Source organism: Bos javanicus, chromosome 19, assembly GCF_032452875.1.
Source record: "Bos javanicus breed banteng chromosome 19, ARS-OSU_banteng_1.0, whole genome shotgun sequence".
Taxonomy (NCBI): Eukaryota; Metazoa; Chordata; class Mammalia; order Artiodactyla; family Bovidae; genus Bos; species Bos javanicus.
In genome coordinates, this window is record NC_083886.1 from 62,214,466 (window position 1) to 62,233,352 (window position 18,887).

The 18,887-nt window shown below is 44.9% G+C and overlaps 1 protein-coding gene across 9 annotated transcripts in view; it reads right to left on the reverse strand.

Annotated features, from left to right (window-relative positions):
- Positions 1-10,592: 10,592 nt before the first annotated feature.
- Positions 10,593-18,887, reverse strand: part of KCNJ16 (potassium inwardly rectifying channel subfamily J member 16) — a 92,598-nt gene continuing 84,303 nt past the window's right edge. For all 9 annotated transcript variants that reach the window (XM_061392982.1, XM_061392981.1, XM_061392974.1 and 6 more), the window contains one exon: positions 10,593-18,546. In XM_061392982.1, coding sequence (XP_061248966.1) covers positions 17,185-18,447 — 1,263 coding nt within the window. In that variant the 5' untranslated portion in view covers positions 18,448-18,546 and the 3' untranslated portion in view covers positions 10,593-17,184. The remainder of the gene's footprint in view (positions 18,547-18,887) is intronic.

Consider the following 18,887-nt stretch of genomic DNA (forward strand, 5'->3'; position numbering starts at 1 on the left):
TTTCCTCTAGGAACTGAAGTGCAAATTTACCTAAAAACTTATTTCTCCTCAATATTTCTAGGGATTACTTGAGGTTTGGTCTCTTCTCCCTGAGACCACTGAATGGGCCTACAAGTCTAATTTAACCTGTTGGGTAAGAGTTAAATTTCCTTTAACATCAAAAGCTCAATATCGAAGACATAAGGGTTTTGGACTTCTGCTCATTTTAACGTTTTCTTTAAGAGGAAGAGAAGCTGCTGCCCATTTCATCATGAATCCCCTACCCCTTTTCTTTCCTTTTTTTTTTTTTCGTTATTGACAACATGAAATGCTAAACCCATAGGCAGACTCTGTAAATCAGATTCTAACACGTGAAAATCTTCCTGAAAATACTGATTTCCAGTGAGCTTGCTTCTGATAGGCAGACAATATATTTTTCCATAACACAATTACATAGTAAGATTAATGGCTATACTTCCATATAGAACAATTTGCTGTTCAGATTGTGTGGTATAGGTGGGTAGATTTTTAATAACTGCCGCTAGGAGTCAATTGCAGAGAAACATAACAGAGGGAAAAAAATCAAAGAGGAAGATGATGAGATTTTAAATATAATAAATGGCTGCATGTCATGAGGAATTCTAGGAAGAAAATTCATCAAATATTAAAAAGAAATAAAGCCAACTCATTCCATCTTAATGAAATTTTGAGTTCCAGAATCTACTCTAATGAAATGAAAATGATGATATGAATTACCTTAATATAGGATTCCCCTGAATCCATTATATTTAACATCAAAATATTTTGTTTGAAAGAGGGATCTGAGTGATCATTGGGGTTAAATATTCACTCAAAAATTCATGGCAAATTAACTCTCTTTTTAACCCTGAAGAAGGAGTTGAACAAAGTTCTGTCTAGAGTTATTGTTCTCTGATCTCTTTGGTGAAACTAAAATGGCATAAAGTTTACTTTATTGGATCTCTTACCAATTTGATCTACCAGAAATAAAATTGTTATAGTCAGTTTTTAAAACCCCTGCATGGATTTAAGTCCCCCGGAAGTCATATCCTTTAAATGATTATGATATAAAATATGAGTCATTACCTTAGTTCTCCATGAACTGGGCAGTCTCAGTTCTGACACTCGAAATGGCTTAACTATACTATTTCTTCTCTTTGGTTTTGCAGTTACTTGAAGCTGGTGATCTCTGAAGGTTGATCTAGAGGTGTTACTATAATTAATATTCTTATCATCATAGTTTTCAATATAGAAAATACTAACTTAGGGACCACTACCTTGTTTCTGCATATTGCATACAGAGTTTAAAAACACTGATCTTGTGTCTCTTCAACACAATGGTCTTACAGGAATGTGAATTTCCTTCATACGCACTCTTGAAAAGACTAAATAGTCTGGCAACCATCATTGCAAGTAATCAGAGCACAAGAAGGATGTTTTCAAGAGTGTTTCCTTTGTAAACAAGCACACCAGCAAATTTTTGGAAAACTTTGTTGTCTGTAGAGTGTGATAATCAACAAAAATCAATGATTTATTTTAGTGACCCAGTAAATAGCAATTCGTGTGTGTGTGTATGCTCAGAGGCTCAGTCGTGTCTGACTCGGTGACCCTATGGACTGTAGCCCGCCAGGCTCCTCTGTCGGTGAGATTCTCCAGGCAAGAATACTGGAGTGGGCTACCATTTCCTTCTCCAGGGGATCTTCCCGACCCAGGGATTGACCCGTGTCTCTTGTGTCTCCTGCATTGGCAGGCAGATTCTTTACCACTGGGCCACCTGAGAAGTCCCTTTACTGTAAGCTAAAGCTAAATGCTCCCCTCATTCAAACATCAAAATTAAATTTACAATAACCACAAAATATACATTAAAATAGAATTTCATTTACAATGTTTTTCAATATTTTTAAGATTACGCATGCCCCAGTAATCAATATGGTCACCTATACACTAATATACACTCGAGCATGGCTTTACAACTGTTTCATTTATTCACATAAAAGCCTATTATCAGACCTGACTCCATCACTCTCTCCTTAGAACACTTTCAAGGAACTTATTTAGCTTTTATGTTCTAATAAATTGGTTGCAAATATCCCCATTTGACTTTAACCTTCATTAACTGTGTGCTCTGTAAGAGGAAATTTTATAAGTGTGAAAAACAAACTTAGAAGTTGCATTTAAAAAAAAACTTTATTTTAAAAGGATATTCCTACTGTAGAGCACAGGGAACTCTGCTCAGTGTCATGTGGCAGCCTGGATGGAGGGGGCTTCAGGGAAAGAAGGACATGAGTGTGTGCAGCTAACTCCCTTGGTTGGCCGCGTGAAGCTATCACAATGTTGTTAATCGGCTATATTACAATACAAAGTAAAAAGTTTAGTTGAAAAATTAGGGCTTCCCTGGTGGCTCAGATGGTAAAGAATCCACCTGCAATGCAGGAGACCTGGGTTTGATCCCCACATCAGGAAGAACCCCTGGAGAAGGGCATGGCAACCCACTCCAGTATTCTTGCCTGGAGAATCCCATGGACAGAGGAGCCTGGTGGGCTACATCCATGGGGTCTTGAAGAGTTGGACACAACCGAGAGACTGATGCACACACAAAAAAAAAAAAAAAAGAAAGAGAGAGAGAGAAGAAAGAAACAAAAGGATATCAAAGAATATGTCCCAAATGAAGGCAGCAACAAATCCATGATGATTTCTCCCCTCCCCTCCCCTCACAAACTGGCTATGGAAAGGAAGGATGGATGGATGGGAAGGAAGTCTACAGCAGTGGTATGCAGAGGGGTTCAGGACTTCACAGGCGGTGCTACAGGTAAAGAATCCGCCTCTCAAGGCAGGAGACACAAGAAACGTGGGTTCCATCCCCAGGTGGGGAAAATCCCCTGGCAGAGGGAATGGCAACCCACTCCAGTGTTCTTGCCTGGGAAATCCCATGGACAGATGGGTGTGGTCAGATGTTCTTCTTGAGCCAAAATGGTGATCTAGTGCTAATTTCTAAATGCTGGAGTCCATGTGTCAATAGCTGATCAGCTCGGTTTTCTCTGTTATTGAAACATGTAAGTGCATATGCATGTGGTCAGTCACTCAGTTGTGTCCGACTCTCTGCTACGCCATGGACTATATAGCCCACTAGGTTCCTCTGTCCCTAGGATTCTCCAGGCAAGGATATTGGAGTGGGCTGCCATTTCCTTCTCCACCGAATCTTCCTGACCCAGGGATCAAACTCTCATCTCTTGCATCTCCTGCAATGGCAGGCATATTCTTTACCACTGCACCACTCTCATGCACCCCTCACAAAAAGAAAGCATACTAATTTGCAAAGTTGGACTTTTATATGGATAAATTCTTGGGAACTCAGCTGGATGATAAATGTTCTAGATGAAGAAAAATACAATCATGCTGGCTGGTGTTACTTTGAATATGATTACTAACCTCAGAAGAACTGTACAAAAAGATCTTCACGACCCAGATAATCACGATGGTGTGATCACTGACCTAGAGCCAGACATCCTGGAATGTGAAGTCAAGTGGGCCTTAGAAAGCATCACTACGAACAAAGCTAGTGGAGGTGATGGAATTCCAGTGGAGCTCTTTCAAATCCTGAAAGATGATGCTGTGAAAGTGCTGCACTCAATATGCCAGCAAATTTGGAAAAGTCAGCAGTGGCCACAGGACTGGAAAAGGTCAGTTTTCATTCCAATCCCAAAGCAAGGCAATGGCAAAGAATTCTCAAACTACCGCACAATTGCACTCATCTCACATGCTAGTAAAGTAATGCTCAAAATTCTCCAAGCCAGGCTTCAGCAATACGTGAACCGTGAACTTCCAGATGTTCAAGCTGGTTTTAGAAAAGGCAGAGGAATCAGAGATCAAATTGCCAACATCCACTGGATCATGGAAAATAAAGGGAAACAGAGAAGAGAATGTCTTCAGCTGTCAGCCCCTCCCTCTAGCCGAGCGTGAAGCCCACCTCTCCCCCTCGACCTAGATGCGTGGTCTCCCATCCTGTCCCTACGGTTCCCATGCTGCCCGCCCTCCACCTTAGTCCAGTTGCCACTCCCCCTCATCTAGTCAAGGACTCCAATTCTTTAATTATCTCCTCTCTCTCCTACATCATCTATTTTTTCCTCTCTACAGGATCCTTCCCATCTGCTCATAAACATGCTCAACGACCTCCCGAAAACAAAAGAAAGACACAGCGGAAAGCTTGCTTTGACCCTGCCTTTCCCTCCAGCGCTGAGTCTCCCACTGACCTTCTCCCCTTTCCGTCAAGATTTTTCCAGAGTGGTCCTTTATCTCTCACCCCTTGTTCTCCGCTGAAGCTCCTGGAGTCAGGCGTTGACTCCAGGCAGATGCTCAAGTCCAGGGGCAGCTCCTCCCTCTCACCCCTGGGATCTGAGCCGCATCCACAATCAACCTCTTGTCGCTTCCTTTTCTCTGCTTTGCTCTTTGGTAACCACGCTTCTCTGTCTTTTCTGAGACCTCTTGGCTGGCTCTTTCTCATCCCCCTTGAATGAGTGTCCACTGTGTCTCTGACTCATCATATTTCAGCGTTCCCAGCTCTGGTACCCTGTTCCCCATCCTCTATCCAGCCTTTGGGAGAACCCTTGCAAGCCTGTACCCCTCCCTACAGATCTATGCAGAGGCATCTGGGCGCACACCCTCAGCTCTGACCTTCTGCTACAAATCCAAACTCATGGATGCACAACCTCCTACCGACTGTTACCCAATGAGTGTCAAAGAGCCATCTGGAACGCAAAACTGAGCTCTTCATTTTTGCTGTTATCCCCAGGTTCTCAACCTTGCTTCTGCTCTAGCGTCTTTGCACTGGTTTGGAATTCTATTTCTCCAGGGATCCACTGGGATTGTTTTCTCTATTCTAGGCTTCTGAGAAAACATTGCTTCAACTGAGAGGCCTTCCCCAATGGCCCTACCTAAAATGACATCCCCCCATCTTTACAGGAATACACACCTTTATTTTACCTTTTTTTTTTTTTTTTTTTTTGGCCCTTAACTGTGCCTGGCCTTAGACTGTTTCTTTACTTCCTGTCTCTCCCACTAGGTAGTTCTTCCAAAAGGGCAAGATTATTTTTCTGGTTAGTTGCCTTCAGAGTGTCTGTGAATGATCAGACACAAGATAAACCTCAGTGTGGGAAGCCACGAAGTAATGAATTCCAGAAAAATCAGGTACTGTGACTGAAAACTCTTATCTCACTGGCTGCAATAGTTCTAGACCTGGAAAGCAGACAGATAGGTAGATGGATCGATCACTAGATAGATCTGATGGATGGATGGACAGATAGCTACGTGGATGATTGATAGATGATAGAGAGAGAGATGGGACAGAGAGATGGATGGACAGACAGTTTTAAACTTCCATGAGGTGTATCTCTAATTCGTGGTGTCATTACACTCCTAAAAGACGCAGCATTGCAGTGTCTTTCAATGGCAGGGATTTGAATACGGAAAAGAGATGTGTCATTCAGACTATAAACATAGAGACGGTCTCCAAGCTCTGACCATTTTCCCTGTGTGCTACTGTCTCGAGTGCCTTTGCATGCAACCCACCGCTTAATCATCCCTACAACTCGATGAGGTGAGAACTCTTATGCCTGTTCCACAGATGAGGAAACTGTGTCTGAGTCTGAGTACCGTCTGCCTTTGTGTGTGCTGCTCCCACACCCACAGGTTCAGCCAGTCCTCAGGGTATGTGAGGGGACATGGGGTCCACGGAGACAGAGGGCGGACTGTGCTCTGCTCTGTGACGTGAGGAGCTTGAGCATCAGTGGGGTTTGGCACCCGGGGGGTCCTGGGAGCAGGTCCCCTTGGAGGCTGAGGGGTGACTGAATTTGGCCAGTGGGCGCCCTGCTAGTGACCCAACGAGCCGGGGTTCGATGCTAGATCCGCCCCGCTTCTAGATCTCAGGTATGTGAATTAGAGAGTGTGACAAGGAGATACCCAGAAAGACCGGGAGGTAAGATACAGATGACGAGAGAGATGGAGACAGAGAAGTTCACAGATGCAGAGAGAAGGAAACAGGCCAAGGGAGAGACGAAGAGGCTGGAAGCCCTCGTGAGCAGGGCAGCGCATCTACTCCACTCCATTCCACACCTGTAGATTCTATGAGAGCCTGTTCTGCTCTCTCACTCTCCACACACGCTGTTTATGGTGAGAGGATTGCTGGAGCTTCACTTCGCTCTGCTCCCTTCATCCCTGATAAGACACTATATGCTTGAAACAAGCGCTAACAACGAGAAACCGTGGCCAGTCCACGTCTGAACTGAAGACAAGATACATTACTCAGTCGCTGTGTGAGAAGGTGACCAGTGCTCAGTTGTTCTATTTCTCACATCTGGATGCGGCCACACATGGAATTCAGAAAACGGAAAAATCCTTTAAATCAATATCACAACTCTTTGAAATGCATAAAAAGTACGAGATGAGATCTCTATTTACACAGAAATCTCTGATAATATATATATTTATAAAAGCAAATCTGTACTCGTGTTATTAGAACCGAGTTTCTTAAGATGTTTCCAGGTATGCTAATACAGTATTGGTCATTGATCCCTAAATGGCTGGCTACTGTCTCATGCTATAAATAGATTGCTAAATTATTTGTTAGATTCTCAGTGGAGATGACCCAGACTTCCATGTCTATATTCGTAAATTGAGAATGACATCTAAATGAACCTGATTTCATCTACTGTTTGTAAAATCCATGTCCAGATAGCAGAGGGGAAACCTGGCCCGTGGAACTCATCCTTAGACCATTGTTAAATTTGTTCCTTTTACGCCTGTGCGATGTTTGACTTGAATGATGCCCATGAGATTTTGTTTCTAGGCTTCATTGGCAACGTACTTCCCACGCTATGCTTCCAAATATCATCTCTTGGCTGTGGGGGGGGATAAAAGCGCAATGGATTTCCTTCATGGAAAAAAGCAAGTGTTCTCTTGTCACCACAAGGTGGCGCAGTGGGGACCAAAAACCCTCAGCCTCCTGGTAGGCGGCAATTACTGGAGGCTCTGACATAATTGCTGTTATTAACCCTGCAGTTATCATTATCATTATGATGCGCCTCAAGACCAACACATAGCCCTAGCCTCCGGGGAACGAGACGGAGCTTTTGTCTCTGTTTTTACCCTTCTTCCCTCTGCCTGCCACAATCTTTGATATTTTGCTTTCTTCCAGTCCCCAACCCTAGGCGTCCCCAGTTTGCACAAGTGGGCGTGCAGATCCTTCGTTGATTGAGACAGCTGGGTTTCCCTGGCAGCTCAGCGGTCAAGACTCCGCCTGCCAATTCAGGGGACCCGGATTCGGTCCCTGATCTGGGAAGATCGCACATGCCACGGACCAACCGAGCTTGTGCGCCATAAGTACTGAGCCTGTGCTCGTGAGCCCGGGAGCCAAAGTGCTGAGCCCACGTGCCACAAGTACTGAAGCCTGAGCGCCCCCAGAGCCCGCGCTCCGCAACAAGAGGGGCCCCCGCAGCAAGAAGCCCACCACCGCAACTCTCATCACAGCTAGAGAAAAGCCCGTGGAGCAACTAAGACCCAGCACGGCCAAACGTAAACGAATAAATAAAAGTAAAAACAAAAAAGAAGTAACAACAGCAACAACAAAAGCTTAGATAATAGCAAGTTACATTTCTGGAGATGGATAAACCATGCTTTGTACTGTTTGATGAATCTGAGGCAGCTGTCAAGGTTTTAGTCTTCCATGACTACTCTGATATTTATTTATAAGAATGAAAAAGCCATTTTGGAAACTTCGGTTTACAGTTGGGTCCAGGTTTGCTCTTCACAAACTGCTCTCTCTCTGGGTTCCACGCCAGATGGAATACTGGAAAGAAACTCCAAAACACTGCAATATGCTGTCCGTTGATTTTATGATTGGTGCTGAGATTAGACCATCTCTCCTCAGAGCTCAGGGACCAGAAGACGACTGGGGCCTGGGAATCGAGGCAGGGCAATCGTAGGCAGTTAAGTACTCATTGGGAGCATATTATTCCCACAGGGAAATGAAACTCAAGCTGGCCAGGTGCAGCTGCTCAAGTCATTCACTGCACAAGTCACCGATCTGCAGATGCACCTCTTAATAATAAACAAAGGGCCAATAGCCTCCTTGGGGAACATTGTCCCCAGCTTCCGTCAATCTAGCATTTAGCGTCTCGAAACTTAGTAGCATTTTTGATGCCCTTTGTTAGTTATAAATTCAGGTTGCCCTCATCAGAATCATAGTGCTCTGTTTTAGTGACTACGTTTTTTATGCCACTACTCACTTCTGGCCTTTGTAATTGCAAAAGCAATATTTCATTTTTTTAATGGAATCAGACGTGTCATTTTAAATGCCTGAACTTTTATCATTTCAAGTAAGTCCAGTTTTAAAAAGTACAGTAATGTGGGATCTGGAAACTAAGTTCAATAGATATTACTATTGTTAATGAATTATTGATTGATTATCATGAAAAATATTCAGTTACATCATAGTTAGCTATTCATTAAGGAAAGATTTGAAAAGAAGCAGAAAATAACATGAATCAGGAATTTTTCTCAATTTTTAAACTGAGATAGTTCAGCAATTATAAAATAGAAATAATTATAGTCAAATACACACATCAATGAAAAAAGCATAAAAAAAAAACAAGAAACAAACAAACAAAAAAATCAAGGGTAAAAGTATAGAGTGAGGGGGCAATCATCATATTTTGTGGTTTCAAAGAATGAAGAAAAAATATAAAGCAAACTGCAAACCAGAAACGTTTGGAAACAGTGAACCAGGGAGGCTGAGTAACTCCCTAAACTGCACAGCTTTGTTTAGTGACAGTGACGGGACTAAAATCAATTACTCTGGGGAGCGGGAAGATAACACGTTTAGGAAGTTGACCTCAGCCATCAACCTACACGTCACGATGAAAACATGTATATTTAGGAAAAAAAATATTATTTTGTGATCCTTACTAAAACAGCATAATCTTACAGCCAACAATGCTTTCACTTCCAAGTGCCTTTGAAACATGCTCCTGTGATGGATCCATGTGGAGAAAAACAGAGAGTAGCCGTTGACTGAGCAACTCCTATAAGCCACAGAGTTGTGTGCATGTGTGTATCTTTGAACACAAGCACACACACACGTATACATGTGAAGACTTTAGCAGGGTATGGGTGTGTGAGGATCCTGATAAATTCCAAGGTAGTAGCATCATCTCTATTTATACTCACGGAGAAAGGGAGGCTCAGCGACAAAGAGGGAGTTGCCCAAGTTCACACCTGGACTCTGAGCCCACGTCCATCTGATTGAAAGTCCATGATCCCCCACACAGGATGTCACAGCTTAGAGAACACCTGCCTGGCACCCGAAGTGTGGTTGCCAGTCCCCTGGGGGCTCTGCACATTCCCGGGGCCCACCAGCCCATCACAGACCGAGTTTCTCCAAGTTCAATTCACAGAGGCTTATCTGGGTTATAATAGTTCACTTTCAGACACTGGGGGCTTCCCTGGTGGCTCAGATGGTGAAGAATCCGCCTGCAATGCAGGAGCCCTGCATTGTCGGATCCCTGGGTTGGGAAGATCCCCTGGAGGAAGAAATGGCAATCCACTCCAGTCTTCTTGCCTGGAGAATCCCAGGGATGCAGGAACCTGGTGGGCTACAGTGTGTGGGGTCACAAAGAGTTGGATATGACTTAACAGCAACATCAATATTTAACAGAGATATCAAAGGGATTGCTTTTCCGGTTGAATGATTACACAAAGGAAATGTCTCAACCTCCAGCAGTATCAGGACCAACCATGGCCTCTGAGGATTATGGAGAGCGCTGGTCCTCGGTATTTGTGGGGTTTTTTTCTGCTGCACTTCCACGGTTTCGTCTCTATAAGAGAACTTAACTTTTCCTCCTACAAAAGATGGATTCTGACCCGATGAGCTGAGGTCCCTCTAGTATTTTAGAAGCCCTTGAATCTGGAATTGGCAGTGGCTGGCAGAGGCTCCCCTCTTGCCTTAACCCTGCCCCGTGGCCAGCCTGCCTTCCCAGGCTAGCTGGTATCAGATGCAATCAACGGGCAGCACAGTGCATAGTAAATAATTGATCTCCAACATGTGCTTCTAATTCAAATAAAGAGCCTTGAACCACAGTGTGCAGCGCATGTGACTCAAGTATTTTATGTGGAAATTGGAAGCTTTCTGATCAGTCTCTGTAAAGACGTTTTCGCAGGGTCTGAACCTCTGGGGACTGTTTGTGTTTCAAGTTCAAGTTACTTAGCTCATGATTAAGAAGCTTTTATAGGCCCCAGCGGTAAATGAGAGAACAGAGGGAAAAGCATTCTTTGGCTGCGTAATTTAGCAAGACTTAATCTATCTGTTTGGGTTTTCATCCACCGGGCTTGCTGAAAACTTTAAATGATTAACCTGTCTCTCTGCGGCCAGCAGACTCTCCAGGGCTTCCATCAAGAGCCTGACAGCAGAGATCACCCAGCTCGGATTACCTTAATTATTGAGAAGCCTCTCAATCTCAGTCCAGCGGCTTTTTCTTGGGATAACAGACAGACTCTAAATCCACTGTTCTTTTACTTTGCAGTATTTAGCAAGTAAAATAAATCAATGAGACCAAACAGCAAGCATTTATTTAACTTTAAATGTTCCCTGGTAGGTGCTCAGCAACTCAGAGTCTACTGAACTTTGAAATATTCAGCCATGTTGACTTAAGTCTCCCGACTTGGCACAAAAGATCCCAGACCGCAAGCCTGGATATCCCCGGAGGAAAGGAACCCGGGGCGACCTGATGGAGCAAGATGTTGTTTGCCCCTGGCCAGATCTCATGACCCAACCACACCGCCCTCAGAGGACTGCGTGCAGTTGCTTTAGTAAACTAATAGCCGTGAAAAAGGAGCCTGCGAATTCTCTCCTACGTGGGGTTTCTCTTACTGCAGAAAAGCTTCCGAAGCGATGCAGGCAAACGACGGTGTTCCAGCTGCAGGAAGATGTCCTCTCTTTGGGAGAGCGTCCCCGGAGGCTGCCTTGCTTGCGCTCTGCCCACACTTGGATCTGAACTGCGTCCCAGTTACTAACTTTTATTTTTAAAGCTCTGCCCTCCCAGGAGGCCTTCACAGAGAATTTGCCAAGCACCTCCCTGCTGCCTTGGCTGTTGGGCTGTGTGATTCCTCCCTGCGTTCTGTGTGGAGTACCCAAGTGTTTGCATCCCGTTCCCTTAAAAGTGAAAGTAAGAGGAAAGAGAGAGGTTGGTCACAGCAAGTGTAGGGCTGTGATTTAGCCGGGTTTTGTGATTCAGCCGGCTTCCCTGGTGGCTCAGATGGTAAAGAACCCGCCTGCAATTCAGGACACCTGGGTTCAATCCCTGGGTCTGGACGATCCCCTGGAAGAGGAGATGGCAACCCACTCCAGTATTTGTGCCTGGAGAATCCCATGGACAGAGGAGCCTGGCGGGCTACAGTCCATGGGGTTGTAAAGATTGCCCCAGGTGTAGGGGTGGGGATTCCCAAAGTCCACAGGTGAAGCTTCCTTTCAAAAAAGTTCCGGGGACTCCTGGGCATACATCCAGAGAAAAACATGATCTAAAAAGGTACACGCACCCCAGTGTTCAATGCAGCACTGTACAATAGCCAAGACATGGAAGAAACCTAAACATCCAATGAGAGAGGAATGGATAAATAAGACGTCATACATACAGACAATTACTCAACCATTGAAAAGAATGAAATAATGCCATTTGCAGCCACATGGATGGACCTAGAGATTGTCATACTGCGTGAATTCAGATAGAGAAGAAGTGTCATATGACATCCCTTACGTGTGGAATCCAAAAAGAAATGATACAAACGAACTTACTTACAAAACAGAAGGAGACTCAGAGACTTAGAGAAGGAACTTATGGTTGCTGGGGATAAAGGATAGTTAGGGAGTCTGGGACGGACATGGACACACTGCTCTGTTCAAAATGGATAACCAACAAGGACCTGCTGTACAGCCCAGGGAATTCTGCTCAGTGTTGTGTGGCAGCCTGGGTGGGAGGGGAGCTTGGGGGAGAATGGATACATGTGTATGCATGGCTGAGCCCCTTCGCTGTCCACCTGAAACATTGTTAATTGGCTATACCCTAATCAAAATTAAAAGTTCAAAGAAAAAAAAAAAAGCTCAGGTGTTTATACACATGCCTTGCAGAACATTTGAAACAGAAGAATCAGTGCTTATAATAGACGGAACTAGTAGAATATTTTAAACTGAGTAGAATGAGTGCCTAATCATTTAAATAGGAGTGGTCCAGAGAAGCTGCTTGGCATGTATCCTGGCCAACTCTGAAGAAATGAAATAAAATATTTAAAACCAGGGTCTGGGTTTCTTGGTGTATATACTTAGAGTTCATGTAGATGAATTCATGCCGTCTGACCTTGCCAGGAGCTCTTCTTTTTTAAATTAAATTTTGATTGGCGTATCATTGCTTTACAAAGCCGTGTTAGTTTCTACTGCACAGCAAAATGAATCAACTATACCTACATCTATATACGCACATATATCTATATCCACATATCCCGTCCCTTCTGGACTGCTTTCCCGTTCAGGTCACTGCAGAGCAGTAAAGGGAGCTTCCTGTGCTATATGGAGGTTCTCATTCGTTTTTGCCGAGGATTCTTAAACACAGCCTCGGGGGAGTTTTGCTTTTCTGCCCAAGCTGCACAGCACTTGCCAACCTGGGTCTCTGTAGGTTTCACCAGACCTAGTGAGGGCCCCATTCAAACACAGAACCTAATCTGCAGGAGGGGCAGAAGGAGAGGAAGGGCAGCCCACCGGAGCCAGGCCCACTCTCCCATCGAGGTCACTTAGTCCTCGGTGTCTCCGGGGCATTCCCAGGCCCAGAACAATCCTTTTGTATTTGTTTTACAATCATAGTGGCATTTCCTCAACCCTTCCAGAAAATCTGTGGTTTCCACAGAGACCCACTCCATCAAAGGCCATCTCCAAGTTCAAGTTGGATGTAACTTGTACATCCGTTTTATTTTTCCTTCCGAGTCTTTGCTTTCTGGATAATTCCTTCTAGTATTAGTTGCTCAGTCATGTCCAACTCTTTGTGACCCCATAAACTGTAACCCGCCAGGCTCCTGTGTCTATGGAATTCTCCAGGAAAGAACACTAGAGTGGGTTGCCATTTCCTTCTCCAGGAGATCTTCCTGACCCGGGATGGAACCCAGGTATCCTGCATTGCAGGCAAATTCTTTACCATCTGAGTCACCAGGGAAGCCAGTTCCTCTAGATCTATGGCTTACTCTGAGTCGCATAGTTGTTCAGTCACTAAGTTGTACCTGACTTTCTGCGACCCCATGGACTGCAGCACACCAGGCTTCCCTATCCTTCACTATCTCCCGGAGCTTGCTCAAACTCATGTCCATCGACTCAGTGAAGCCATCTAACCATCTCGTCCTCTGTCACCCCCTTCTCCTCCTGCCTTCAATCTTTCCCAACACTAGGGTCTTTTCGAATGAGTCGACTCTTTAAATCATATGACCAAAGTGTTGGAGCTTCAGCTTCAGCGTCTGTCCTTCCAGTGAATATTAAGGGTTGATTTCCTTTAAGATTACTCTCAGAAATTGTATTTATTGTCATCTCTACACAAGTCCGGAGGTGTGCTACCTAGGCTCACACGCTTTCCTACTTGTCCAGTTTCCCTTGTAAGGAATATCCCTGATCCTCACGCTCAGGAGATGGCTGCAGGAGCTCCAGCTACCATGACTGAGGTCCAGGTGAGAAGGGTGAATGCATGAGGGTAACAGGGCATTTGACAGCTAAGACAGACCCAGCCAAAAAGCTATCTGTATTGTTTAAAGATTTGCTTTTGATGTGGACCATTTTTAAGTTTTTATTGAATTTGTGACAATATTGCATCTTTTTTACGTTTTGTTTTTTTTTGGCCTTGAGTCTCCCTGACCAGGGATTGAACCTGCAGCCCCTGTGCTGGAAGGCAAAGTCCTGACCACTGAATGGCCAGGGAAGTCCCAATGAGCTTTCTTAAAGGTCACATTCAGAGAGTTCTGCTGACATCTCAGGAACCAGAACTACATCACAGAAGCACAGCCTCCACCCTACCCCACCCTGCAAGAGAGACTGGGAAATGCAGTTGGAATTTTCTGTTTTAACCTAGGCACTTGGTTATCCCAGCTGGGAATTTGTCAGTCAAGAAGTAGTCAAGAATGAGATATTTGATGATGTAGAAATTAAAAATATCCACCCCACTGTTTTTGTGTGGGGATTAAGTGCATCTGTGGAAAGCACCTAGTGGGTGGTACAGGAAAGAGCTTTTCTTTCTCTCCTCCTGTGTTCCCTCCTCCCAGGCTGAAATACACACGACAGCAGAGCCTCGATGCCACAATCTATTTTCTGTCTAATTAGGTCTACTGAATAATGTCATTTTTTTTTAGGGGAAGAGGCATGCCAGAAAAAAGAAAATTCTCATCATTGACAGAATCTTTCAAACTAGAAATGCTATTTTGAAGACTGATTTCTTTCAATGCTTACAGGAGCACTTAACCGTTCATTTGAATAGAACTGTTCTGCAAGCTGTTAGAAACCCATAAAAATGGTTTCTAATTCTGCACACATCCTAATTCGAAGGAACAGGAATCTCGTGTTTGGTGCCCTGTCCCAGCGCTGACCACATCCACAGAGTTCCCACCAGCCTAGGCACACACTTTTTGCACAATTTTAAGATCTTTATCATAAAGTAACTCATTGGGGCATCAGAGTGTGTTATCAATCTAAACAGAAAATGAGAGATACGTATTACACAGGATGCTGGTCATATTAATACATCTCATCTGGGTAAGAGGGTTTGCTGGACAGAATGTATTTATTGGACATCCATGCAAGACCAGGACAGACAGCATCCAGGAAGTAAAGTGAATGGAACTAGACTGGTGTGAAGCAAGCTATAAAGGGGAGAGGAACAAGTCTGCTCGTTGTTCTGGAGGTGGTTTTCTACTGGGTAGATGGCAGTACTCTAATTTAGCTGAGTAATTGCCACTCTGAAATCCAACTTGATAGGGCATGTGCAATTTAAAAAATGGATTTTGCATTTCTGAAGCAAGATGAGAAAAATAAATTGCAGGATTTTTCTCTCTGACATTAAGCTCCAGGACAATGTTGCAACCTGTGATCTTCAGAGATCTCTTATCCACACAGCAGCAGAAATAAAAGATTTGCATGTGTGCATTTAGAAAACGACTTTATTGCTCACAGGCCAAAGAAAGAAGGAGGAAAAAGAGAGAAGGAAGGGAGGGAGGAAAAGCAAACAAAAGAAAAATAGCTTATGTACCCATATATTTTACTTCTATTGGTGATCTGGTACTCTGATTCAGTAAAATTTACTTGTGAGCTTTAATTTAAACGGTGAGAGGGGAGAATTTTCCAGAAAAAAGCAAAAACTATGTGTATTCATATTTATATTTATATAAAATAAACCAAAAGAGAACTGTGGCATATACTTAATGTCAGCTCAGCAACAATGGAAAAAAATCACACAGATAATTCTGAAGGTAGCTGATAATTCTTCAGTTGATAAAGCTTAGAGTGACTCTTCATTCCTAGGTGATCAGGTTTGTGTTTAAAGTAATCATGATTAACATCTCTTAACATGGAAATAGAGTGTACACATTTATCTCCTGCCCTACAATTTAAGCAATTCCGAAGCACTTAGCTGATCTGCTTCAAAATGTGCATTCAAAATTAAGGTGATTCACCTTAATTATATTTCACAAAATCCTTCATTTAAATGATGGTTCCAAGTTCCAAGGAAGGGTTTCTTAAAATCCAGAGTTTAAGTTGTTTCTGTTTTCTAAAGTGACCGAGATAGAAAATATACATAATTGCTTGTAGGCGAAAATAACAGTCTCCCCACCTCCTAACGCCCCACCCAACTGCCCGAAAAATAAAAATGAAAAAGGTCCCATCCCATGTGTAACCAGAGCTCCAGTCTTTCAAGATACAGGGACATGCTTTCTCTCAGAGAGTCTGAGACTGTTTATGGCTCTCCAGGATCCCAATCCTTCCTCCTGTCCTCAGAGAAGGTGGGGGCAGGTGGCTGGAAGAAGCCCCCTCGTCACCGGCCTTACAAAACTGTTTGCCTTACTTCTGCTCTTCCACATACAGCCACTCCTTGGAGTCAATCTCCCAGGACGTTTGAGAGAGAAATTTCTCTCTGAAAAGTAATGCCAACGTTTTTTTCTGCCTTACAGACGAGAGAAAAAGCAACTTCTAGCCCATTTTGCTCCAGTACTCTTGCCTGGAAAATCCCATGGATGGAGGAGCCTGGTGGGCTGCAGTCCATGGGGTCGCTAAGGGTCAGACACAACTGAGCGACTTCCCTTTCACTTTTCACTTTCATGCATTGGAGAAGGAAATGTCAACTCACTCCAGTGTTCTTGCCTGGAGAATCCCAGGGATGGGGGAGCCTGGTGGGCTGCCGTCTATGGGGTCACACAGAGTTGGATACGACTGAAGTGACTTAGCAGCAGCAGCAGCAGCAGCAGTAGCCCTTTTTGATCATTCCCTGGCAAGTGGCATGTAGGCTCTGTCAGAATTTGGTGATACCTTACTTCTTACAGACACATTCTCTGCCAGCTGATACCAAGCCCCTGGGAGGGGTAAACACGGTGACTCAAACGGGTCGGGTGAGTGCACAGTGAAACAGCTCAACATCACAAGTTACTGAATGCACTCCTTGCACATCTTGATTGTAAGACATAAGGTCTTTATAGGTAGCTCATTACACTATCAATTTGGATATGTTTAACATTTTATCATCCATTCTATTTTCCTTTCTACTCTCTATTATTGTTTCCTCGTATCCTATCTTTGTTCCTTATTACTGAAATATTAACTTCCAACTGATAACACAAGTGTATGGAATAATTAAAAGAGATGAAATTTAATCAATTAGGCTTCTTGATAGCCTCCCTAATACAACAGTTGCTAGCCAAAAAAAAAAAAAAATTAAACAATTGTATATAATGTAATGTTTAGATATCTTTTATCATGCTTAATATGCTCTATTTATCTTTCATCACCATCAAAGATAGGTGTCACATTCTTCAAAAGCTCTGTTTATATATAACTACTTGCCTTATGGTGATTGGCTAGAGAGTAAGAACCGCTGGGTGGTAGGTAGCCCTCACAGTTAAGATTCAGGACTACATCTGGGATTCTACGGAAATCCTATTTAAAGTCAGCAGGGCCTTCTGGTACGGGGCTTCCTTACATTCTTCGGGGGCAGAGGGGGTGGTCTCCTCCGGGTTTTCCGAGCTGCTGACAATGGCCACAGCGCTGAACGACCTTCTTCTGACCTTGGCGTCGGGCGGGGCAGATGCTCGCACAGGCGGGGCCTTTTCCACGCTGTGGAGCTGCTGGTCTTTCCAGTCGAGCTGCTTGGCGCTGCAGAAGGGGGCGTAGACCTCCACGCTGCCCTCGAACTGCAGGCAGTTCACTTTGTAGTACTTCCTCTTCACTTCCAAGACGTCGTGAAACCTGTGGCCCCAGAGGATTTCCCGGGGGATGTAGGAGCTCCGGGACTGGTGGGACGTCCCGGTGGAGTCCCCGGTGTAGATGAACGTCACCAGGATCTCAAAGTTATCCCTGGCCACGGCCTTCCGGTCGAGCGCGTAGAGGGGGCTGTCGCGGTCGATCTCGTGCACGACGGTCACTGGGGTGACGAGGATGATCTGGTCGTTGAGCAGCCTCAAGTCCTTGAAGGCCATGGTCATGCGCCCCTCGCCGTCCTCCGCGTAGCGCAGCAGCTGCGCGCGCACCGTGCCCTCCACCACGTGGTTGGGGCGGAAGTCCCCGATGCGCCACATGAGGCAGAGCTTGCCGTCCCTCATGCCCACCAGCGCGAAGTAGCTGAACCGGATGGTCTGCGCCCTCTTCCTGGCCGTGGCCATCTTGGCCAGGGCCGCCCCGATGATGAAGGTGTTGATGATGCAGCTCAGGATGGACTGCAGGATGACCGTGAGCACGGCCACCGGGCACTCCTCGGTGACGCAGCGGTAGCCGTAGCCGATGGTGGTCTGGGTCTCCAGGGAGAAGAGGAACGCCCCCGTGAAGGAGTGGACGTTGTCCACGCAAGGCGTGGCGTCCGGGCCATCGTTCTGCAGGTCGCCGTGGTGGAAGGCTATGAGCCAGAAGACCGAGCCGAAAGTCAGCCAGGAGAGGATGTAGGACAGCGAGAAGATTACAAACATGTGGCGCCACTTGGTGTCCACGAGGGTGGTGAAGATGTCCACCACGTAGCTGCCCCACTCCCCGAAAATGTGCTTGAAGTACACGTTGCAGCTGCCGTCCTTGTGCAGCAGACGCCTCCTCGCTCTGCGCTTCTCGGCCAGAAGGTGCTCCGGCGCGTACCCCGGGCACTTGGGGTCCACGCTCACGATGGGGTAGCTGCTGCAGTAGTGGCTCATGCTCTCCAGCGCCCTTGGGGGTATAGCCGGGTGACTGCTGGGGAAGCAAGGGTCCTAGGAGCGCGGCTATTTGCGAGTTTGGGTTTTTTCACTTCAAACCTGAAAAACAGAAAATTCCACACGCTTCTTTAGCTTTCAATTCCCGTCTTTAGAGCAATTGGCCCAATTCGAAGCAATTTGATGCCGTCTGAAACAGCTCAGACTTTATCTGAACGGCAGAAACATTAAGTATTGATCACTCATTTCAGTTTAGAATCCAGCTCAGTCATTACGGGAACAAAATATGCAATTAGAGAAAATAACATTTTTATATATGCATAAGGCTTCAGTAAACACTGTGATTATCCCAAATGAGGCCTCACAGCCTCTTCTGACCCAGCGTTAAAAAAAGAAAAAAAAAAAAAAAAAAGTCTTCATTTTGTAGACTCTTCTGGACTGAG